The 26,697-nt window shown below is 37.6% G+C and overlaps 1 protein-coding gene across 5 annotated transcripts; it reads right to left on the reverse strand.

Annotated features, from left to right (window-relative positions):
• Positions 1–26,664, reverse strand: fbxo9.L (F-box protein 9 L homeolog). Of its 5 annotated transcripts, none has more exons than NM_001087129.1 (13): positions 26,405–26,664; positions 22,877–22,954; positions 20,982–21,140; positions 20,553–20,610; positions 19,216–19,309; positions 17,722–17,846; positions 15,975–16,089; positions 14,617–14,735; positions 11,828–11,918; positions 10,558–10,653; positions 7,857–7,950; positions 2,659–2,813; positions 1–475 (listed from the first exon to the last, which is right to left on the reverse strand). In NM_001087129.1, exons 1-13 carry the CDS (start codon positions 26,405–26,407, stop codon positions 367–369), a joined length of 1,296 nt encoding a protein of 431 aa, NP_001080598.1. In that variant the 5' UTR covers positions 26,408–26,664; the 3' UTR covers positions 1–366. The 5 variants fall into 5 exon arrangements, with proteins under 5 accessions (NP_001080598.1, XP_041418021.1, XP_018117159.1 ...); XM_041562087.1 differs by lacking the exon at positions 26,405–26,664 and adding an exon at positions 26,138–26,156 and having other exon boundaries at positions 7–475; XM_018261670.2 differs by lacking the exon at positions 7,857–7,950 and having other exon boundaries at positions 7–475; positions 26,405–26,543.
• Positions 26,665–26,697: the final 33 nt, after the last annotated feature.

Consider the following 26,697-nt stretch of genomic DNA (forward strand, 5'->3'; position numbering starts at 1 on the left):
TTCAGATTAATTTAAGGATTTTATTTTGTTTCACATATCCAGTTTAAGTGAAAGGTACAGCTAAACGGCAGCAAAAATAATTTAACAATCTATTCGTAAAACATTCTTTTATGCTATCATTTTTTTCAATCATATCTGAAGGGCCAATACACATGAAAAGAACAGTTTGTTGGCTCAATCAACATAAATGAACATTGTTGCAAAATAAGCACACTCTAAACATAACTGTAGCGATAGAGAAACGGCTGTTTCCAGTCAAATAAAACTTTGCGTCGTTATTTCATTCAGTTAAAACACCCCAAATGTTATGAAACCCCCAAATTCAATGCTCATTAATATCAATACACATGCGAGAATTGTACTTTTTTAAAGAGGCCTTTCTGACACAGCAGTGAAGCTTTTCACACGAGCAAAAAACAGTGGCGTGTACATCTTGTCAATTTCAAATGCTGTAACAGCTGTCTCTCCAGTTGATCTGGAAAATAAAAACATCTGAATCAGTAAGAGGAAGTGATCTATGAAAGCCACATATTATTTAGCAACACACGATCCCCAAAGCTTAACATACGATCCTGTACCTTAATGGGGTGGTTCACCTTTTAGCAGGGCCGGATTTACATAATGCGCACCCCTAGGCCCACTGTTGTTCGTCACCCCTGTCCCCTTCGCTTTTATTCACTCAAATTTTCATCATTGAGACTGGAGCAATGGGGATTGGCGCACAGGAAATTTAAAAAACATTGTATCTCCTGTGCATCCCCAGTGTTTCTGAACAAAGTGGGTTTGGTTAAGCAGCATGCCGCCCGCTAAAATCTTGCTACCCTAAGCCCGGACCTTGGTGGCCTCTCCACAAATCCGGGCCTGCCTTTTAATATGTTATAGAATGGCCAATTCTAATCAACTTTCCAAATGGCTGTTTTTTTCTCATTTTTTTTCAACTATTTGCCTTCTTCTTCTGACCCAGAAAATGACTGCTGTGAACTGCGATCCCTGAATCTGCACTGTAGGGTAAGTGAAAAGTTAGGGGCATTTCCCTGGGGTAGCAGGAAGGCTGGGGGGAAGAGGGAGGGGGGTCTATGTAGGGTAGGGTTTTTTTTAGTTAAGGGTTGAATTTTCCTTTAAAAAAGTGAACAACCCCTTTAAAATCTACACAGCATGGAACTGACTACAGTCACTGTCGATTTTACCATCAATGGCAGATAAAGTGTTAAAAAAAAGCAATGTACACACAAAAGATTCAGACTACCACACCTTTAACTGCACTTCAGTTAATACATACTCATTGTGTAGAGCTTTTGACGCTACCCAAATCATAAATGCTGGAATAAAAATGTAGTGGGGCTCATTTATAGACACTGTGCAAATGTGCAGTTAGTTTTTCTCAGTAAAACATAGAGAGGGTCTCCACACAGTAAAAGTGATTACTCACCACATTAGGTGCACTGCCCTGAGCCCTCAGCATAGGAAGCGAACAACCAAAAGGATAAATCTGGAGCAGACACTCAAATGACGGCAGTCTTCCACCAAATAGTCAAAAAATTTGAACATTTATTGTGTCCTACGCCTTACCCATTTGTGTCTTCAACACTTAATCATAGGCTGAATTTACAGAGCTTAAACACCAGTATTTAAATATATGTGCACCAATAACAACACACCATAAATTATCTAGTGATCCAATCCCTGAGTTCTCCACATAGACCAACCTCATGTCCAATTGTCTCCGGTGTCTCAGATATAGGTACTAATGAAGAGCTACACCCAGTTTTAGTTGGATGCCATTTTAATGCACCTTTAATCCGAGTTGGGTGCCATTTATTTAGTGAAATACATTTCTAATGATTAACATTATGATGTACCTTCAAGGATGCCAATTATAGCCTATGATTAAGTGTTAAAGACACGAAACGCGTAAGGTATAGGACACAAATTTTCACATAGTTTTGACTATTTGGTGGAAGACTACCTTCATTTGAGTGCCTGCTCTATATTTGTCCTAGTTAGTTTTTCTCAGTCAGTTGTAGGTAGAACAATAAAAACATCTGCTTGGTTGTCATGAACTATTGCCCAGGTGCAAATTTGGTCAGTGTTTATCAATGACCCCCACTGTTTCTTACCTTTCTATATTAAAATAATCCAATACTTTTTGTTCTGTTTACTGCAATGCAAGTCTAGGAGCTATAAGATGTTTATGCCTCTCAATATATTAATGAATCGTTGTTATTGGCAAGATAGAAAATGGCTATGTATCTCTCAGAGTTCCACAGAGTTTGGGGTTGATTTTAGATCATTTTTTCAGACAAATTAGCTCTAGATCAGGGCTCTGACTGAACCATTGTAAGACATTCTTCTACACGTCAGTGATACTTTGGCCTTGTGTTAGGATCACTATCCTGCTGAAAGCTAAACATCAAAAGCTTTATTTTTAAGCTGACTGAGACATGTGGTCTTGCAGTGTACGGGTATTGTATTTTGCACAATCTGTTTTTCTAATTCAAGAAAGATGACCAGCCCTGATGATGAAAATCAACCTTACAGCGTAATGCTACTATCTCATACTGGTAACGGAATTCTTTTTGAGGGCACGGTGTACATACGTTTTTACAAAAGGGTTTGTAGACAGGACAGACAACATCATTATTTCCTTGTGAAACTTACTTGTAAGTAATGTGACAAGAATGGTGGATCCAGGCAAGCTTGTTAAATCTGTGACGTCCGCTGGAACAAAGCTGTAGACCCATGTGAAAGCTGCGTTCTGTTTCCGGAACTTGGGGTCGACGGAAATAACGATATTTCTGATAGTCACTTGGTTTCTGCAAGAACAGAAATGACAAGTTCAGGTATGTTTAACAGGAAGCCTAAAAGCTTTGTCCATTTACTTTTATACTAAGCTTTCACTTACATATTTAAATACAGCTTGGATTTTTCTTGGTAATAAGTGTCTCCTCTTTGTAATGCACATACTGCATTCTTTACGTTCTATGATTAAGTGCTTACCACTAAATAACCCAAAAAGAACTTAACATAAAAAATAAGTGCAGATAAGCTCTAGAATTTAGCACAAGCGCCTACCATTAGTAAACAAAGAATTATTATTTCTGCATTCTACGAAAACCAGCAAATAGTTTTATATCTGCTCTCCTCCTCACCGCTAATAGAGAAACTGGTCTCCCAGCTGTTAGGATTGGCAGTTCTAGATGGGGCTGATCCCTCTGAGTTCACGCTCCCATCTTCTTCACACAATCAGGCAAATCTGTTGGGATCTATAAACCCCAGAGCAGCCTCCCTTTTCCTTACAATAGATTTTCTAACTGTCACCCAGCTAACTGCCTCATAATTCTGCTGCTGTTCTGTTCCCCCCAAGGTATCTGACCCAGTTAAGTCCTGCTCAGTGAGCAAGAGACTCCTCTCAAGATTGTCAATTGACTGCAGTGCTGCAATTTATTTCTCTAGTGCTCTAACACAAGTTTCTAAAGTGTCAATTTTCTCACAACCGCCAGAGGTAAGCAGTTTAGAACTCTTGCTCCAAATCTGCATACATATAGCAGAATGTGCACTGGGTCAGACCTTTAATCTTGCGAACACTCATAATCCCAGTTACAGATCAACAAACAAGAATAATAAAAAAAATTGAATATCTAACAATTTTTACCTTGTTTGAACTCCTTTAGTTTGAAAGTTCTGTTTGTAACTCCACTTACAGAGTCCCCACTACAAAAGAGCTGACTTAAGAGCAGCTATACACTAGAGCAAGCTCCAGGGGTTCTATTTATACAGTCTGTTCAGGTGCACTAATGAAACCATACCCACCTCAAACTGAGGGAAATGTAACTGCAAAGTAAAGCATATTCTGGCAAACTTGCTATAAACATACCAGCACACACCATACTTTGCTATTTAGCACACAAGACTGAAGAAGCTTTCAAAAATTAAACCAAAGTAGTTTAGCTACACAAACCTTTATTTAAAATAACAGTAAATGAAAAAAATACTTTTCCTGATCTTAAAAACCACTAAAAATAAAAATACTAATGTAAACTGCAAAAGTGTTCATAGTAACTTATATCAGTTCATTTTTTTAGGGTTTGCTTTTAGATCCATTTAACTACTAGATACTGGCAGAGCTTACAGTTTTAGTCATGCCACAAAGTTCACTGTTCTCAAGATGGCTGGCCACAACCTTCCTTATTAAGTCAAACAGTTTATAGTATTGTTATGCAATTATGGGACCTATTATCAAGAATGCCTGGGACTTGGATAATCGGATTTGGATCACCATACCGTTTCACATTCAATAAAGCAAATACGATTGCTTTGTCACCAGTATAAATGTATGCAAAGTAAAAATAATGCTATAAAAAACATATTTGCTTAAAATGGACTGTGTGTGACACTCCCTTCCTACAATTCATAGCTTTCTGAATATTGGGTTTACAGTGTCTGTGGTATAAAATAAGATATTGCAGATTGTCTACTGCAAATCTGATAGGTGTCCTTTAAATCTGTTTTTATAAACCAGCCTCCTAACAATACAGCTTGATTTATTGAAGTCAAAGTTTCTATCATGAACTTCTTCAAACACAGGTATTCGTTTAGGTTTGTTAAATTGATCAGGGGCATGAGTGCTCTGGATGTTTTACTAGATTTACTAGAGGGCAAAGTGACTAATGTTGGCAAAAATTCGACAGCGTGATGTCATTTTGGTACTTGGCCGATTTACTAACGGGCACAGTCGTAACTTCATTAGGGAAGGAGAATGATCCGCTGGCGCTCATTCGCACTCAATCGCTAGGTGAAGTTGTGATCTGGCGAAGGGAAGTAACTGCGCAAATTACATAGTAACATAGTAAGTAAGGTTCACTAAGATGCGGATTTTACTGAACGTTACCTCTTGCACCAGACTTGCCTTCGCCACCTCAGACCAGGCGAAGTAGTAGATAGGAGTTCCTCAAAATTTAGTTGAAAAAATTTCTAAATCCCAAAAAACTCTGGCGTCTCTTGCTTTTTTCAGGGTGATCGGCTGCAAAAGAACGTAAAAACGATAGTGCTACTTTGCCTGCATTCAGCGCAAATTCAGATTTTAGTGATTTAGGGTTGTCCTGGCGAATCTACGACTGGCGAAGTGTTGCACTGCGAGTGAAGCCGTCGCTGGCAAATTTTCGGAGGTTAGTAAATTTGCTCCTTTGTATCTCTCTTGAATTGACACTTAAGCTGGCCATAGATGTAAAGATTTTTAAAAGATCCAATCGTTATCGTGAGACCACGATTATCTCGAAATTATTGTTTAAATGTATGATGTGTCCATCAATAGGGATGGGCGAATTTTTTCGCCTCGTTTCGCCGGAAAAATGACGCCCATAGACATGTATGGCGGGGTGCATCAAAAAAAAAAAAATTTCGCCACCCGACAAAATGTGTCAAATTCGCCCATCCTTATCCATCAACTAAAAAGACAATTTTAGGCGATATTGCCAGCAAAAATGAAGGGTAGCTGCCTGCTTGGCCCTGCAAACATAGATAGATTGCACTGGGACTGATAAAGATTTCTTAACCTTGCCGATCAATTTTTTGACAGATGTCGGACGAAAAATCGCAAGATGTACGATGGTTCGAACCCCACTAACTTCACAATAATTTGACGTATTGGTCGGACTTCGCTAATATCGGTTGTTCGGCAAGAAAAATCTTTGCGTCTATGGGGACCTTAACTCTATTGCCTTCGACAGAAAGAGTTTCTACGGAATTCTATTTCTGTTCTTTTTTGTGTCTTTGAAAGCAAACATTATAAAAAGACAGTTTGGAATTTCAAACAATTCTAAGGCAATAAGTGTTTAGCAAATCCAATGATCTGGAATTGAGCTAGCTCAGATTTGCAAAAAAGAGGCTAATCTGCCTCTAATATCTATTTATTCTTCCTGTTCCACTTTTCTTTTTTAATGAATGTAAATGACCAGTCTAGCTGACCACCATGTATTTAACTTTACAGCACTTGTGTAAGCTTTATCATATAGCACACCTGTATGGTAAAGGGCACAATTGAGAAAACCTTCCAGCATGTTCACGTTTGCTTAACAAAACATGGCTGCGCTTCCTGAATAACCTCTGCACTGAAGTCAGATGGACAAGTGGGGACCTCCAAGCCACATCCCACAAGACACTTTCAGGCCTGAACTTCTTGAAACAAACATAGAGGACATATCTAAATTGAATGAAAATTAATGAAATAGCATTTCACAGGAAACCTATACTTATAAACGGGAGGTAAAAGCTAGGAAATCTCTGACCATCTTGTGGCCCGCTCCTTAGCCAACAAGTGGATCAGACAAGTGAGCTTTCAAACACCATCTTGTTTTCATTCACTGTCACAGACAGAAACAGATGAATAAGCAGTAGCGGGGAATGAACAATTTAAACTGTTTGGGGAGGTCCGATTGATCAGACATCCATCATGGGTGACTGGGGAAATAACAGATATTTTCTTTTGCTCAACTCCATATGTGTTTTGTTTTATCATGTGGCTAATAATATAAACGCCAAGAGTTGTCAGAGGACGCCTTTTCTAACTGTATTAGAAGGCCATTACCTATATAACAGCTCTATAGCAGTGGCAGTATTACTAAAAAATGGATATACAGTATCTAAGCAAAGGAAGAACATGCTTAAAGAACTAGTAACACCGGTGAACTGAAAATCCTATTTCCATTTGAAGTTTAGCTCTGTTGACAAATGTCCTGTTTACATGAGAAAGTTATTCAGTTATATGGTTCTCAGTTACAGGTCTAAAAACGGACACCTAATTATCAAACCTAAAGCAAAAAAGTAATGAGGGCCAGAGAACAGCTATGCTGCCAGTGCAGCACACTACATATTTCAAAGTCATTTTATTAAATGACACCTGACCAATGTTTATCTCACTAATTAATGGAACAGTAACACCAAAATGTTGTTTTTCTATGCATTTAAATATGATGTAAGGCTACCCTGAACTGGTAAAAATGGTATGCTTGTTTCAGAAACAGCACTACAGTTAATATAAATAAGCTACTGGGCAGCCATGGGGACAATCATTGAACTAAATAGGACAAAAAGGTACGGTACATATTTACGTGGCTGATAAAAGATATACTGTATAGAATACAATGGTTTTAATTCTTACACAGGAAACTGAAAAAGGCTAAATGTCTTGAATTGCTCTCTACAAAAGGCATTTGTTGTCAATAAATAGTTTTCTTGTAGGTGCAAAATATAAAACCTTTAAAGGGGTGGTTCACCTTTAAGGTATGTTCTAGAATGGCCAATTCTAAGCAAATTTTTCATTATTTATTTTTTATAGTTTTATAGGTATTTGCCTTTTAATTCTGACTCTTTGCAGCTTTCAAATGGGCGTTGCTGACTCCCTTCTAAAAAACCAAATGCTCTTTAAGGCTACACATTTATTGTTATTGTTAATTTTAAATACTGATCCTTCTATTCAGGCCTCTCCTATTCATATTCCAGTCTCTTATTTAAATCAGTGCATGGTTGCTAGGGTAATTTGGACCCAAGTTACCTGATGGGTTAAGATGCAAATTGAAGAGCTGCTGAATAAAAAGCCAATTGCATATGGTCTCAGAATATCACTCTCTACATCATACTAAAAGTTAACTCAACGGTGAACAACCCCTTTAAGTACTAAAATGAGCCATATTGTCCTATTTCATCTTTTTGTGTTGCTAGTCTTATAACCCTGGTAAATGATGGGCACTGCTAAACAATGAGACTAAGAGATTTTTCATACACATATACTGTGCATATTAATATGCACACCAGCAGTCACAGAAGCTGCTTGCTTTTAATTTGCACTCCATTGTACCAACCTCCTCTTTCTTGTTGGTTATTACAGCAAATACTTTGGTTTGGTTGTCTGTTTCTTGAGAAAGGCGGTAGTGGCCAAACAGCATTGCGTCAGTTCTGTAGATTGTGAAACGTAGTATGAGATTTTATGTACAGACTTGATTGTATTTAAAGGAACAGTAACACTAAAAAAAAAAAGTATTTTAAAGTAATTAAAAAATGCATGCACTGGTAAAACTGGTGTGTTTGGTTCAGAAATGCTACTATAGTTCATAAAAACAAGCTGCTGTGTAGCATTCACTTTAACAGAAGGAGAGAAGGCACAGGTTACATAGTCGATAACAGAAAAGTTACCATTGTATTCTACCATGTATCTACTATGTAAACCTTTTCTCCTTTTCCAGCTTGTATGGCTGCCCTCATGGCTACACAGCAGCTTGTTTATATAAACTATAGCAGTCTTTCTGAAGCAACACAACATTTTAACAGTGCAGGGCAACAGCACATTATTAAGAGAATTACTTAAAAAAAAATTAATTTTTCTTGGCATTAGTGTTCCTTTAACAATACAGAAAAACAGAAAAATAGAATGGAATAAATGTATAATTCTACGTTACATAAAATATTTCACAAGTGGTTTCAGTAAGTAACTTTTCAAATGCAAACTCAGTTTTTGCATTTTGCCAGATGTGGCTGCGTTTTGCTTTTAAAAACTTATCAGAGCGGTTCCCAGAATGTTAAGATTGTATGTAATAAGGCCATTCAAGTGCAGCTAAACTGGCTTTAAGGGGCAGATTTATTAAGAGTCGAATTGAAAATTCAAATGAAATTTTTTTTATGGTCAAACTGTAAAATTCGACTAGGGAATTATTCATACTTTATTCGAGTTTCTTTTAAAAAACATTCAAATTAGATTTTTGAAATTTATCATACCCTGACCCTTTAAGAATCTAAATATTCGCCACCTAAAACCTGCCGAATTACTGTTAATGTCAATGGGAGAGGTCCAGGGATCAATTTGGAGATGTTTGCAGCCTGACATTTTTTTTTTTTTGGAGAAGAAAAACAAAGCAATTTTGATCGAATTCGATTCGAGTTTTCGAGTCGTTTAAATCCATCGACTTTATTTAGATTTTTTAAATAAATCTCCCCAAGTCGAATTTCGAATTAAAGGGAGTTTAAAAAAAAAAAAAAAAACTCCCATGAATTCGAAATTCGACCCTTGACAAATGTGCCTCTATATGTTACTTTATAATGTTTTGACAAGTCGTGGATTCAAGTAATTTTCTAAAGCTCTTTAGAGGTAATAAGTGGCAGGAAAAAAAATATTTCTAGGACAGCTAAAGAGCTATTTTACGACTATATGTACAAATGAAGGATTGTGGAACTGTGCTCTTTCTTCATAATAATTATCACAGTGTCAATTTATAATGACTGCTTGAATCACAGGACGGTCCTTACACACACTTAGTTCAGCATGTGAAAAGTATAATTAGATATTAGTCAGCACACAGTGTTTTAGGGAGAGGTGGATTTCTCCATGTGACTATCTATATAAACTTAGTTCAAGCTGAATTGTGTGCATTGCTTATTTTAAAGGGATTCGGTCACGATTTTAATGGTGTAGATTTTATTTCTAAATTTCACTGTTTAAACTACAAATAATTCACTATACTATATAACATTTCATTCGTGAACCAGCAAGTGTATTTTTTTTTTAACTTACAATATTGGTGTGTAGGCAGCCATTTCAGGTTATTTTGCCTTGTCATGTGCTTTCAGAAAGAGCCAGCACTTTAGGATGGAACTGCTTTCTGGCAGGCTGTTGTTTCTCCTACTCAATGTAACTGAATGTGTCGTAGTAGGACCTGGATTTTACTAATGAGTGCTGTTCTTAGATATAACAGGCAGCTGTTATCTTGTGTTAGAGAGCGGTTACGGGATTACCTTCCCATTGTTCTGTCAAGCTAAGTCCACACCGGGCGTTTTGGGTGCGATTTGGTCGCCTGACGACTAATCGCCTCGTCTTTGCAGCGACCAATCTCCCTAAACGCCTTAAAATGGACTTGGAGTAGTCGTCTGAAGTTGCCTCACGAGGAAACTTCGGGCGACTTTGGGAAACGAATCGCCGCGTGTGATTAGCGCCAACGGTTTTTTCATTTTAAGCCGGCGCAGAGTTAGGGAAGGGGAGATTGGTCGCTGCAAAAATGAGGCGATTAGTTGCTAGGCGACCAAATCTCCCAAAAACGCTCAGTGTGGCCTGACCCTTAGGCTGCTGGGGGGGAAAGGGAGGGGGGTGATATCACTCCAACTTGCAGTACAGCAGTAAGGTTTATCAGAGCACAAGTCACATGACTGGGGCAGCTGGGAAACAGAGAAACAGACTTTAGTGCAGAATTCTGCAGGAGCAACAGTATTAAATGATGTGTTTTGAAAAAAAAAAACAAGTTTTCCCATAGAAGTATCCCTATACGGCAGAGTTCAGAGAATCTCAGCCTCAGAAGAGTAAGTGGGCGAGAGTGTGTACACAGATGAAGCAGACATTAAAGGAGTTTTTTTGGATGACATTTTAAAAAGAGAAGTCACAAAGTCAGATATGTAAAGAGACAGAACATTACCAAGTTAGAGAGCCTATAATGCAGTGTTAGACAGAAATCTATACCCAAATGATCTTGTATTCAAGACATTAATAACAAGAGAATATTACAGGAAAAATAATAAAACCTTGCATTTCTTGTCCGCAAACGAGGAACAATTGTTTGGGGATCTTCAGGTGTAGTCAGCATAATAACATGCCCATCAGGGAAAAATCTCAAATATCTAAATGGAAAGAGCAATATAAATTGTTGTTCACTGTTCAAACACCTGTGGTTTCTGGAGCAATGGAAACGTTTCCTAGAGTGAGGTAACCACACCTCACCATCTGAAAAATCTGACAGACAAGTCTGGGTTTGGAGAGCTACCTTTCTAAATATGTAATGCTAACTGAAATGTTTAGTGGAAGATAAACAATGGTTTGGTTCTGTCTATAGCACAAATGAAATCACTAATGTTTTTTCCCCAGGCCAGTACTGATTTTAAAGGAGAATTCAACCTGTAATAAAAAAAACCCTCCCCTGGGTAGATCCCCCTCCCTCCTCCCCCAGTCTACCTGCCCCCCCGGGGCAAATGCCCCTAATTTTTTACTCACCCCTCCGTGCAGATTCTGGCCTCAGAGTTCACGGCAGCCATCTTCTTCTTCTCCAGGAATCTTTGTGTCTTGACAAAAGTTTCGGCACATGCGCAGTTGGAGTAAATTTCTGGTCCCGAACAACTGCGCATGCGCTGAACGTCACGAAAATTTCCTAAAAATGTTCGGTGCATACGCAGTGGTTCAGGACCGTAAATTTGCTCCAACACTTCAAAAAAAGAAGTTCGGGACCAGACATTTACTCCAACTGCGCATGCACCAAAACTTTCGGCAAGACACAAAGATTCCCGGAGAAGAAGAAGATGGCTGCTGTGAACTCTCAAGCCAGAATCTGCACGGAAAAAATTAGGGGCATTTGCCCGGGGGGGGGGGGGGGGCAGGCTGGGGGGAGGAGTGAGTTCTACCCAGGGTAGGGGGGAGGGTTTTTTTATTACAGGTTGAATTCTCCTTTAAGAAAAAAATGCTGCCATGTTTCTTACCTTTCCCAGGGTCCCTAGAGCAGAACTAGAAATTTTTACTTTACTGCACAATCAAGCATGTAAGCCTGGTGACTGAATTCACTGAAAAGTGCCTAATATATTGGCATCCACACTAAATCAAGCCTTTTTTTGCCCTTGCCTTACCATCAATGTTCAACACTGTGAGATGGGTGCAGTGTATTTTGAAAACTGTAATAATTGTAGTGATAAGCATTTTTTAAACTCCACAATTCTTTAGCATAAAGCTGTTTAAAAACCAGGTGTAATAAGAAATGACAGATAGTGTACATATACACCTTTTAATGTAAATGGCAAGCATACCCACCTATAATATTCCACTTGATGCCATGCACGATAAAATCCATCCAAAGACTGCTCTCCCTGACGTATATATGTGGTCTTACTGATATATACCCCTACAACAAATTAACAAATCACTTAATAAGATAACATGCATAGTTTTACTGGCATATGTGTCCAAATCACAATATCTAGCTTAAAGGAGAATTCAACCTGTGGGCAAAAAACCCCGTACCCCCACTGGAGCAGTTTGACAGTTTGCGACAACTGCGCATGCGGGGAATAACACGGAAATTGCTGATCACCCAGTCAGCTTACCGAGGATGCAGAAGATGGATGCGTGGAACTTTGCTGGAAGAATCTGTGACGAGGGGCAAGTATGGAGTATGGGGCATTTCCCCGGTGAGGTAGTTAGCATGGGGGAGGAGGGTCTACGTGGGGTGGGGGGTACAGGGTTTTTTGCCCACAAGTTGAATTCTCCTTTAAGGTGGCCATGCACGTTACAGTAACGATCATTCCTGGGACCATTGGTAACAGGAAAGAGTTTGTTTTCAATACAGACATTTAGAGCTGAAGCGGCAGATATTCAGGTAGAAACAATAGATTTCTACTTGTATCTGACGATTCAGCAGTAAACACTGGCTGATGTTAGGGCGACCAATCGACAAGCCAACCGATATCCAAGTCTTTAGCCAATATTGGTTGGCTCGTTTCTCGCCATACACACATGGAATATTGTACAAAACTTATTTTTCTATGATAATATCTGTGTGTGCATGGCCACCTTACGAATATGCAGTGCTAACCACTAAATTTAAAAACCCTTGCTTTTTTTGCTTGCTGTATGTTCCATCCTTAAAGGGGAACTATCGCGAGAATGACAATTTTATATAAAGTTTATCATACTGAAATAAGAAGTTTTCTAGATACAATCAATTAAAAATTCTGCATTGTTTCTGAAATAATCAAGTTAATCTTCACTATCCCTCTCTCAGCATCTGTTTCTCTTCATTCTGTCTTCATGCAGCAGTTGGGTGTCAGATAATAATTGATAGTTAGATCCAATATATCTTATTGGGGGACTCCTTTTGCCTAGAAGATATATTAGAGCTCACTCTATTATAATCACCAGACATCATGTCTCTCTACAAGCAGGATTTGTGCAAAAGGCAGTTATATTGTTAGATTTTGTTTGTACTGAATCTGTTATTAGAGTGAGCTCTAATACATCTGCTAGGAAAGGAAACCTACCTATAAGATATATTGGATCATTCATCTGACACCCAACTGCTGCATGAAGACAGAATGAAGAGAAACAGATGCGGAGAGAGGAATAGTGAAGATAAACTTGATTATTTCAGAGACAATGCAGAATATTTAATTGAATGTATTTAGAAAATGTCTTATTTCTGTATGATAAAGCTTATATTACATTTTAAAATTCTCAATTGTTCCCCTATAATAAGGGAAACAGGCCATGTTGGCCAAGTTAGAGGCACATTTATCAAGGGTCGATTTTCGAATTTATGTGAGTTTTTTTTTTAACTCATTTGAATTCAATTATACTCGAAATTCTAATATTTATGAATAAAATTGAATATGTAAAACTCGGATGAATTTTACCGACTCGGAACTCGAATCTCCGAAAAAAAAAAAAAAAATGTCAGGAAGGTTATAAACAAGTCAAAATTGGTCACTGCACCTCTCCCTTTGAATTACAGTATACAGTAATTTGGCAGGTTTTAAGTGGCGAATAGTCGAAGGGCCACAGGTATGATAAATCTCAAAAATCAAATTAGAAATTTAAAAAAACTCGAATCGAGTTTGGATAATTACCTAATCGAATCTGACCATAATTGTTTTTTGGAAAATTCGAATTCTCAATTCAACCCTTAATAAATCTGCCCTTAATGAATACATAGAAAACCAGTAACTACATGGTCAGGTCCATAAAATCATTTTATACTATATTATTCATTCTAAAGCTGGTCATAGACGTAAAGATCCGATCGTACGAATCCTCGATTCATACGATTTTCGCATCGTGTGTGGAGTGTCCCGACATCTGTCGTGCCATGCCGATCGGTCGTTTAGTCGATCAAACAGGTTAGAAAATTTCTGTCGGCTGCCGATAATATCTCTGCGTGTATTGCCGATCTTCAGTGGGAGACTGCCTGCGGAAGCTGAAGTGCAGTGAAGGAGGCGAGGATTAGGTCCAAGTCTATAGGGGGTGCCGCACTTGCATCCCTGTGGGGTCCCCCGTCTCTCCCCATCCCTACCTGCAGCCCTGTGTGGAAGTTAGAAATAAAAAATGGCGAATACCATGACTGCGATTGTGCTCATTTTATAGAAAGGACAGTGGCAGGCTCCCCTCTGGGAGATCCTCCATCCTGCCCTCTAACAAACCCCCTCACTAGGCCTCCGGTAGAAGTCACACGCCCCGGTATGCAGAGAAAGTCTCCCCAGTGCCAGTCAGACGAGAAGCCGTCAGCAGGGAGATGGATCGGCCGGTAACTTGTCATGATCTGTTCTTTTTTAACTGAAGGTTAGTGGCAGGTCGGGAGATGGGGACGTCCAAACGATCGATGATTCAATTGATCGGATCTTTGTGTCTATGGCCAGCTTCAGATATAGAAATATTGTGGTAGAACCACTAATGTCTCCGATTTAGCCCATAGTGCCTAGAACTGTTACAGGTCTAGCTGTATATAAGCCAGAAAAGAAAAAGTTAAATATTTATTTTTTCTAGCGTAGTACATATTGAAAGACTTTTTAAGTAAACTCTTTATTATTTAATTTTCTTAAACAACATACCATCAAATCGAACTCGTGGTCTTTCCAGGAACATCTGCCTCCAGGTGGTATAGGGGAGAATTTTTACACAGTTTCGGCCCCATACTTTCAGGCATGCCAGGCGCCAGATCTCTGGGTCTCTGAAAAAAGTAGAATGTGTTTCCAATACACCAAAATAGACACCTATATTACAGAGCTTATAGCGTGTGATTCCACATGAAAATGTTCTTTTAACAAAAACTGCATAGAATGTTAGGAACAGTATACAGCATCTCTTATAGAATACCCTATAAATACCAACAGTTGTAATTGGTGTTTAATGATGTAATTTGTGTTACATGACTGACTAACTGTACGCTCTGTATGATTCTCAAGACCTGTACAAAAGCACAGTGCTTGTGGCCTTGTGACTTTTAATGGCCTTATATTTTACATACAGAGGTAAATCATTGCCTGTATACTGAAATCAGTTGTGTAGAATGCATGTCTCAATAGAACATAAGCAGCACAAATGAGCTTATATTAAACACTTTCCTGGCTCACTAAAGTGGTTTACGAATTGACATTTGTAGTCAGCACATCTCTTTAAATGGGGAATTATATATTTCCCCATTTAAATATATATTATATATATTATTTCCTGGCTCACTAAAGTGGTTTACGAATTTGTAGTCCGCACATCTCTTTAAATGGGGAATTATATAGAAAATGAAAATAAAGCTTCATCTCATGGAAAGAAGAAACCTTACAAATATAATCAATAATAATCAGTTTCTGAAAAAGTTAAGTTACTCTTCAATACTCATCTCTCAACAATCGGTCTCTCTATGCAAGATTTGAGGCCATAATTTGACATATAATTGGTCAAATACATTGGTGTATACTCTTTTTGCCTATAGAATGTATGAAAAGAAGTGACTTCGATACTAAGCTGCATGTAAAGGGACATATTACTGAGATGGGCATAGAGAAGAATAACCAGAAATGGTACATGATTTGTAAATGATCACATCAGAATGTTTCTTCTCTCTATTAGATAAAGTTTATACAAAATTTTCATTTATACAGAAGTTCCTCCTTACGCACTTGAAAGCTATTCTGTACTATGGGGTGTTAGTGCTCAGTGGTAGTGTACTGCTTGGGGGGGGGGGGACCCAGTACCTAAGTTAAGCAAGTCTGATCCTAAGGGGGTTATTTACTAAAACTCGATTATTTTTTATCCATAATAAAAATCAATAAACTATGAAATTATTATAACAAACACCATTCACAATAATAAATGTGTACATGTTATTGCAAAACTGGTGGGCAAGCACATACAGTATTGATTATTTACAATTTTGGTTTGGAAAGGGGTATATTCCTCTTAAGTGGAATACCTTGCACAAATATAAAAGCCCTTGCAGACCAAGGAAAGTTGCTCCAGTGCTCGGAGATCAAGGTCACTGGATACCACCCAGCGAAAAATATACATCAGCACCTCCATTGGGAGCACTAGGAAAAGAACAATATTGCAAATAAAACACTAACTCTTCACATTTTTCAAGAATATAAAGGCTGTTGAATACATGATTATTATTTCTAAGAAAGCAGACCTGGGTAAATTAAATCTACTGTATGAAGATGTTCCAAAATCCTCTACAGAAATGCCAGTAAAGCACACAGTATGCACAAAGATACTGACCAAGATACCTTAAGATATCTTATACGCTCCATTTATCTCAAGAACTAAGTTTTTAAAAAAATAAATGTCCCAAAGTAGCCTGCATACACAGCACTAATATAAGTTACTACACTCTCCAGAGAAAAATATTTCACTGGTACTAACGTTTTTAACATGCTCACGTTTAATTCGTTAATTCTGTCAACTTGGATGTAGTATGCACACAGTCGGTTAAGATATAATCAAATATCTGTTGCACATATAGGGTGTGCCAAATGGGAAGCAACCTGTGTTGAGTGAAGAATATTTTAAATACAAAATGCCTAGTGTGTAAACTTATATAAAGCCACTGTTTGTTTTATATGAAAATGCAGAAACTAGATCCCAAAAGTGCACATATAAAATTCTGGCTCATGATGCAAACAAATCACACTGAGCTTAATTTATATGTCCTAAATACAGTGAACCTTCAATTTTACATCCCTTGAGTTTTAATCGATTTGTGGTCCCACCAACTAATTAAATAATAAATATCCCTGCATTTAAATTTTCCCAAATTTTACACCAGTTTTTTCTGGTCCCCTAAAAAAAAATTAAAATGGGAGTTCCATTGTACTTCTAAAATTAAGGAACGCCAAGAGTAAATATGTATGATTACACTATTCTTGCCAATGTTACAGCCTTAGCTATGACAGTCAGAATGTGTCGTCACTTAAGGTTTCGTTCCCAGCAATGTCACATTAATAAGAATTATATATATATATATATATATATATATATATATATATATATATATATATATATATATATATATATATATATATATATATATATATATATATATATATATATATATATATATATATATATATATATATATGAGCCCCAAACTCAGGATCTCTTAATATCTAAGAAAAATTATGGGGAATCTAGGGCAGGGGTGCCAAAAAGGTAGATCAGGATCTACCATTAGACCTTTAGCTGGTGATCAGTAGATCTCAAAACACTGTCAACCGCTTGTCTAAATCACCCTCCTGTTTCATTCAGATATATACTGTATTATGTTAAGGTTACATTAGTTAAGTATGGGCAGTCCTGATCTAGGGCACCTGGGAGATGAATGGTACACTCTGGTTGCCCCTAGGTAACTCCAGTGTAGGACCTATGTTACTGGGGGATTTACATTTTTTCTGCCAGCACTAAGGTCCTTCTTAGCAGTTAAACAATTACATAAGATTACTTACTTAAACACTCACATAAAAACAAAAAAAAGTGGTGCAGTAGTTGCAATTGCTGTCCTGCAGCTGGCTGGGGTATTAGGTTGGATGCTAAACAAGGAATAGTTGCATGGGGTTTATGTGTTCTCTCTGTGCTTGCGAGTATGGTAGGGACTTTATATACTATAAGCTCAATGGGGACAGGCAGATGAGAATGATTAACGCTGTAAAGCACGTGCCTTTTACCTGAAATATGAGTTTGAGTGACATCAATGTCTGACTGACAAAGTTTAGACTGTTGGAATGTTAGTTGCTGCTGGAAGTAAGATAAAAGGTCAGCCATTTTGCTGTCATTATTAGCATCATCCATGCTGCATATAAAAAAAAAAAAATCAGATTATAGGAATATTTTATACACAGTTGCAAAGTAAATGCACATCATTCCTTTGAAAATTCCTTTTGCTAGTATTATCTTTCTTTTTTATTTATATATTATTTCCTCTAGCGCAATGCCATTTTCTTAATATTACATTTAGGAAGGGTATGCACTGCAACACACCTTAGCTTGTCTGTGCATTACTCATAGTTTGCTTACTTTGCAGAATTTAAATATATATAAGATTGTGAGAGCCCAGCCTATCCCACGCTGTGTTGTTGACCAGCTGCTATTTTTTGCAGCATTCAGACTAACCAACAAATTGAAGTTTAGAGAGGAAAAAACTTACATTCAGCCGGTGTAAATCCCTTTAAATACATTTTACAAAACTGAGGTGTACATTTTTTGTAAAAAAAGGGATTTAAACAAGCTGAACTTAAGTGCTGGCAGTGTTTTCTTTGTATCAGCAGCCATCTGTCCTGCATCCTCCAAACCCCACAATTCCCTGCACGTGTGATTTCAATAAGGAACGGATCATCACAGTGGGTTATGTAGTTCCTGCATGCTGTCTGTAAACTGTGGAGAAGTTGTTACAATTTGTAACATCAGTGTTTAGTCCCTCCTTCCCTGCCAGGATTCAATTCCATTCAAATGATGCAGAAAGAGAAAAACTGTTAAACAGCTGGACTTCAGCATAGAAAATGGCATTTATTCATACTTTTTGAAGAAACAGGTAACTGTCATGGGTATATTATGGGTTTCTGTGTAATGTGGGCCTCTTTATCAAATTTAGGCATGGCACTCTTTAGTGATGAGTTGACTGATGGTGTTGCCTATACAGAAGAAATGCGTGGATCAATACTATGGACATATTCTGCAACATGGCAAGCTGCTATATGTTTTTTATATCCCTGAACTTGTACAAGCTTGCAAACAAATAGTAAATCATTTATAAACAAATATGTGGGATATACTAGAAAGGAAATTAATCCACTGCATAAACCTGCAAAGCACCAAACCCCACAATTTTATAAAGGCAATGCCATAAAGAAGGTATTATATTTTTGATACATATTATTCTTAACAATATAAAATAGTAATAGAAAATAGTTCAGGTTAGGAATAGTGAAGAACAGAGGAATCCATTCCAAATGAACAGTAAAGTGATGGGGTCTTTGAAATGAAATCTGCTGCCGTTTGCTTGTCTGTAGTATTAGTTTGAGAGGTCAAAGTAAAATTACATTTATTTGCAGGCTATGGAATTTAAAATATAACATTTTATTTTTAAAAGTACCCATGTAATTGAAAATAAAGCCAATTTAGAATTCAAAAACGGTAATGTTTCATTTAGCCTTGGTACATACAAATTTTTCCCGTCACCATCAGGAGACCAGGTGTAGTTAATTTTGAATTCAATGTCTGGCACAAGCTGCATTGCTTGACGGTAAAACTTGATAGCTGTAAAAATACCAAAAAAGGTAAAGATTTTAGGTATTGCACATTATTAACTAAAATACAGATTAGCTCATTAACGAAGCATAAAGCCTGCTGCCAGCCTAGTCTGTTGTGTCAGAGATTTTTAGTTGTGATGCGGATTAGTGATGGATGAATATGACCCATTCACTTCACCAAAAATCTGCAAAATGACAAAGTCACCAAAAGCATTTGAGTCAATGGGAGTTTTTTATGCAAACAAAATAAGCTGACTAAGAGATCGGCAATTTCCGTGTAATTCTGAGCATGCGTAGTTGTCGCAAACTGCTCCAACTGCGCATGCAAAGAAATACCGATCTCCCAGTCAGCTTACCGAGGAGCCTTAAGATGGATGCGTGCAACCCCATTGGAAGAATCTGCGGCGAGGGGTAAGTATGGAGTATGGGGCATTTACCCGGGGGAGGGGGGTAGTTAGCCTGGGGGGAGGAGGTCTACCTGGGGTGGGGGTACGAATTACCTGTGCTCAATTGATTCCCAAATTATTATTATTACTAAGTCATAATACATAATAAAATGACCCCTACTGGGGGTTAATATATTTATGTTAACAACCTTGGCAGTGTGACAAAGTGGGTTGGTGGTAGACCAAATGATAAGGAATTGACTGATTTTTTCAATTGGAAAATGTGTAATGTGGGTGCAATGCGAGCTATAAAGACACAATACTTAGACAGTGTCAGGTAAAAGAGTAATGCAAATGCTTATTGCCCTAAGCAGGGGGCACTAAGGCCCAAGTCTTGCACTCTGTCTATAAAGTACATGTCCCTTTTAATAAATAATTGACCAAGATAGGAGTAGGAGGTCAGGTGTTTTTGAACAAAACCTCTACCGTAAATATTTACCCATAGGCTAACATAGCAATTCGGCAGGTTTAAGGTGGCGAAGTCCAGGTTTTTTAAAGAGACAGCACATCGATTATCGAATGGTCGAGTAGTCAAAGCATTTTCACTTTGAATCGAAGTCGAATTTGGTCTATTCGATGGTTGAAGTACACAAAAATTACTTCGAAATTGGTAGTTTTTGAATTCGAATATTCACTTCAAATTCACTTCGACCCTAATGTGCCCCTAAGTGTCTTAGAATCAGTCCATCTATAACACACTGAAAGTTTATTAAAAGTTGGACTACCCTTTAAGCCAAGGCATGAAATAGTAAAATGTAAAAAAAAAAAACCCCACTACCCAAAAATGTAAAAAGTAGCCAGTACCTTCGTAAAGAGCTCCATTTTGTTCCTCCTCTGCTGCCTTAAGAAAAAGTTCTTTCGCCTGAAAAGGTTAAGAAAAGAACGAATACTTTAATTTGAAAGGTAAAGCCAAAAAAAATCACAAAAAGGAAACTAATTTGCAGATTACCATTGCACAGTGTAACATAGTATTAAGTAGAGTACACAAATGTCAGTTCATAGATGCAAAGGTGCAGGTAATAGATACTGCTGAGACTATGAAGAAGTTAAGAATTGAATTTATTCAGGGGAATATCTTCATTACTTTTTGCTCCTAGCACTAAACCCACTATTTTGCAAATGAGGCCATACATGTCCTATACCCATATGCATTTACCAATTTGTCTTATCATTTAGTTTATAATTATAGCTTAAAAGTTTAAACCCATCTATGATCATAATATATTAATTTACCTTCTCCTCTTTAGCTAATTCTTGCTTTGCTCTGGTTTCTGATACTTTTCCCACTGACCCTCTAGCTGCTGCATTAATAGGTCGATTTTCAAGCCCTCCAGAGCTCAATCCTGGTGTGAGTTCAGACATCCAACGAGCTCTGAACATCTGTAGCTCTTCCTGAAAGATAGTATATTCATTATGAATTACCTGGAAAATTGTGTTTACTCACGGCACAGAGAACAAATATATTGTAGCCGACCATACTGCAGAATTAACACCTAATTTTAATTTGGCTGATACACTGGAATTTCAGAAGTAGTGTTGCTCAGCGCACATTTAATAGGCCTTCACATTTTTTTTATATTGCTATTACAGTATAAAGTGACTGCAGAAAAGTAAATTACAAATCCCCAAAAGCTGTTACTTTATATCAGCACAGACATGCTCGCAATAAGGAGAAACCCATTTTTGACACTAATTAATGGTGCATATGCAATAACAGTTGCCTACTAACAACCACATCAGGCCATTGTGGTTAGGGACCATACCATTATTTCCAGAGGTCTACAAATGAACCATTCCAACAAACCATCCCATAACATAGCCAAGTAAGATAATTAAATATAATAGTATTTTTATTGAAACACAGGAAGGACTGTGGCAGTGATAGAGGCATGAGAATGGCTAACAAATAAATAAGTAGTAAAAATGGTTAACATTTTTTTTTTTGTTCCCTGGTTTTCTCCCATCCAAATGTGTGTAGTGGCTCTGAATGCAGTTTTCCCATAGTTTTATGATGTGTATGCAATGTACAATGCAACTGACTACAAGAATGCTTTGTGACATACTCACAAACAATGCCTACTGACTATTACGGGACATAATCTGCAGCAGTTAATTACTTTGTTGCCAAGACCCTTCCTCGTAAAATGCTCACGAATCCCCATGTGTAACTTTACCCATGTATATAATGTATTTACTTTAATGTATTTAATGTATTTACTTTACTGCTTAATTTAATTAACTCAAACAAGCAGGCAATAAACAACAACCACAGCCAGTGATCCCCAACCAGTAGTTTGTGAGCAACATGTTGCTCTCCAACCCCTTGGATGTTGTTTCCAGTGGCCTCAAAGCAGGTGCTCATTTTTGAATTCCAGGCTTGGAGGCAAGTTCTGCTTGCATAAAAACCAGGTGTACTGTCAAACAGAGTCTTAATGTAGGTTGACAATACACATAGGGGCTACCAAATGGCCAATCACAGCGTTTATTTGGCAGCCCAAGAACATTTTTTATGCTTGCGTTGCTCCCCAACTCCTTTTACTTCTGATTGTTGCTCATGGTTTCAAAAGGTTGGGGATCCCTGAACCACACAGTCGAGTCTTTAATGAACATAGTGGAATTGCAAAAAACAAAAATCATATACTACACCTTTTTACACTATGGGGCACATTTACTATGGGTCGAATATCGAGGGTTAATTAACCCTCGATATTCGACCATCGAGGTTAAATCCTTCGACTTTGAATATCGAATGGTCGAATAGTCGAACAATTTTTAGTTTGAATCCTTCGATTCAAAGTCGTAGTTGAAGAAGCCAAATCGATGGTCGAAGTAGCCAAAAAAATACTTTGAAATTCAAAGTATTTTTTATTCTAAACCTTCACTCGAGCTTAGTAAATGTGCCCCTAAATTGTGTTTGTATCTTTTTTTAAAGCAAACTACACAAGGTGATGCCTGTAACATACAAGCTCCTGTTGAGTAATACTGTATGCAAATGTGAACACAATTTGTACAATGTTTACAGATTACATGCGCTCTACCTACAACTTGAAAAATGTAAAAACCGAATACTGCAAAGCACAATAGTCAAAATAGTAAGAATTTAAGTTTACCATTCCAATATCATTTACCTGAAGATTTGTTTCTCCAGGTCTCCCATTTTCATTAGACATCAGGCTGTCAGTATAAGAATCCTCATCACCTTCCGCCTAAAAAAAAAAAATTACAACAAAGGAAAAAAAATGCTATAGACATTATTTTACATTGAAAAAATGTGTTTTACTGCATGGAAATTTCATAACTACAAGAAACTTTACATGAATCAATCTAACATGCAGTGGAAACTAATACAGTAGGTAACTAGAAAACCATAATAAGCTTATGACAATGCAGTCCAACTACCTCCATATAGTCATCTTTTAGCTGGGTGCATAGCCCAGCATTTTTTGTAAAATGCCCAGATTAGCTCCAGCCTCAAAGCCTGCCCATGCCCAGCCTCTTCCCTCTTTGTAGATCTATTTTAAATTTTAGGGATTTGAAGGGCAATATAATTTTGCCACACCCAGTTAATTTTTCATCCCACCCATTATTACAGTTTTTTGGAGAATACTATTCTTCTGAGCACTTTTGCAATTTACATTATTTGTATTCATATCGGAGGTATTAGCCTTTTACTATGGTCAATATTATCCGTTTGGATGAGCAACTTGAAGGAGAGTCAGAACATCCGCTCTTTGTCAGGTTCCTGACTGAACTTTATAATTTGCCAATGAGAGACTTCGAAAGATGTGCTGAGTTAAAGGGAACCTGCTGCTGCCAACAGAGCTTTAAAACTATTTAATCATCTCCTTGTATTATTTGCCCCTATGCACAAACACAGGTACATACTAGTGTTATTAGAGTGGCAGAGCTTGTCTTTAAAATGGAATATAATGCGGACTCAGTCAAAGTTTAAACACCCAACACTAGTGCCCAGAATCACCATGGGGCTGATTTATCAAAGCTCAAGATTAAATCCTTAATTTAAATGATATTATAGGGATTCTCACACAAATCAAGATAGTTGGGAGCTTATTTACTATTTTACTGCTTATTTTACTTTATTAAACCAAGCTCAACCAGACGCCCATTCAAGATTTTATCTTATTTATCAATAAAATAACTCCAAAAAGTTGGGGTTGGAAAAAAATAATAGACAAAACCGAGCCAAAACCCGAATTATATCAATTTCTCACATTTGACGCCCAAAATTCGTTCGATTTTTACCCAGAGCAACCATGATATCTTCAAATTGTAAAAGGAACATCTCCCATTGACTTCTACATGACCTCGGCAGGATTTTCGAAGCTATCATAAATCTCGAAAAATTAGTAAATAATCCCCTTAGATTTTTGCTGCCATTTTTCACTTTACTGAAGACTTGCATTTTTTTAATGCAAGTCTATTGCTACACTTTGTCAAGAAGTCTCCACTTGCTTTACCTTTAAATTCATGGGAGTCTTGTGCATGGCCAGAAAACATCTGTTTTCAAGCTGAGAAAACTCAAGAAATTAAACCGAAATAAAGAAAGTAGTAACCCCACACTGTTTACTTTATTTGTCACAATTACTATAAACAAAGATTAATAAATTAAGTGGAATGAGTAAAGTGCTTAGTGCTTAATTTAAGTGCAAAAATTATATACTTAATTAATTGCTAATACACAATGTAATCAATCTTTAGTAGTTTCAATTGATTTATGAATTCATCTAAACCACTTAATACTTGTATTCCAATTAATAACCAGAATTATCAATTCATTAATTAAAGTGCCAGTGCGTGCAACAATATCAATTAGAATATAAATTCATCCATAAATTGATTAAATTATTAGATACAAATCAAGTGTTGTTTTTAAAAACAAATTTTTGTATAAAATATTAAATAGCTAGCATTTCATGAGTTAAAAGTTTGAAAATGAAAATAGAGTAGAGGTGAAGTTGTCCCAAAATCTACTACCTATGTTTTTTCTAGGCCCTGGGACACCACACGGGGAGAAAGGCAGGACACTGAGGACTGCGGTCTCGATTATTAACCATTCTGTTAAAGAGCTGTCTGAAAAAGCTCAAACTCCCAGAACCTTAAAGCCATATAAAGTAGGGGGGCTCATCTGCTTTTAAAAAATGCCCATATGGTTTAAATCATCAGTCAACAGAGTGACATAAGCCTAAATGATTATTTATGCGTCTTTGCTATTTTCATATCTGAATGGTGATGCTGGGGTAGATAAATGTCCCAAGTATAGAGGAAGGAAAAGGAGCTCCAGCAGTGTTACTGCAAACAATTTTTTATTCCGGGCAGTGGTAAACACAACATGTTTCAGGTTCAATACCCTTTATCAAGTGGTAGATAAATGTCTTGAGGTATTACCATCTGAAAGATAATTCTTTATACAATTAAAGCATAATTATATGAATAACCTTGTTGAAAACAACAATAGTATTTAATGTTACAAGTCTGGACACCACTCTATCAAGGAGAAACAAATTAACATGTCTTAAATGACAGAAGGACAGCTAGATGTAAATCTTTATCATGTTGTCCAGGTTTACAAGCACTAATCAAATACTGTCACCATGTTAATGAGCAATGTAATGCATACACATAAGGTGACTTCTTTATGGTCCCTGTTCTTATATAGCATGACTAACAATTGGGTGCTAGGTCTGATATCCAAAAAAGTTTAAAAAAAAGAACCTAGAAGGAAATATGCAGCAGTTAACGTATTTCCCACCTGTATAACGCACTTCTCTATATTAATTCTTTTTATATATTTCTTTTTAAAGGAACAGTTCAGTGTAAAAATAAAAACTGGGTAAATGTTTCTAATATAGTTAGTTAGGCAAAAATGTAATGTATAATGGCTTGAGTGACTGGATGTCTAACATAATAGCCAGAACACTACTTCCTGCTTTTCAGCTCTATAACTCTGAGTTAGTCAGCGACTTAAAGGGGGGCCACATGGGACATATCTGTTCAGTGAGTTTGCAATTGATCATCAGCATGCAGCTCAGATTCAAAAGCAACAGTTATGACCCATGTGGCCCCCCTCAAGTCTCTGGATACTGCCTGGTAACCAGGGTAACCAGACAGTGTAAACTAAGAAAGCAGGAAGTAGTGTTCTGGTTATTACATTGGACATCCAGTCACTTCAGCCTTTATACATTACATTTTTGGCTAACTAACTATATTAGAAACATTTTTTATTTTGCACAGCCTATCTATTTACCCAGTTTTTACACTGAACAATGCCTTTTCGCCACTGACTGGAAGAAATGTTTAAGCCCCTTGTTCCACCATCCTAAAACAAACCCCCCCCCTCTAAACTGCTGGAGGAATGAAAAAAACATTACGTAGCATTGGCGTGCTGGAGACTAGAGTAGCAGTTTCAGGGAAATGTAAGAAGATTTTGGTGGGTGTGCTTAACAGGTTGTACAAACACGTGAGCTTGTTTTCGCTGCGGCGATTGGAGGGTCAGGCTCACGTGACCTTTTATTTATAGCATATTTATACATATATTTCCCTTCGGCCAACCGCGCAATAACAAATCGCAGTGTGTTACAAGTGAAAGCTACTATGTACATACTACACACATCTGACAGAGCAGTGGGAGGGGTTACCATGCTGGGCGGGTCTCGTCTTCTCGGGGCTCAACACAGTTCTCGGTCGGAGAAACGCAGGACACAGCGGGAGTCAGAGCGGGACCTGCGGACGGCGGCCATAGCTGAGCGGCGAGACACGGGCTCCAAACTGGAGGAGCCGCCAAGAATTACACAGATCACAGCACCAGATGCAAAGATGGTAGGGATACCGGAACCAGAGAGAGGAGAATGGACGTTCAAGAGAGGCGCAGGTAGCAAGAAGGCAATTGCATGCTGGGGCAGCGGAAGGAGGCGGGAGACGAGAAGAGTAA

This window comes from Xenopus laevis, chromosome 5L (genome assembly GCF_017654675.1).
Source record: "Xenopus laevis strain J_2021 chromosome 5L, Xenopus_laevis_v10.1, whole genome shotgun sequence".
Taxonomy (NCBI): Eukaryota; Metazoa; Chordata; class Amphibia; order Anura; family Pipidae; genus Xenopus; species Xenopus laevis.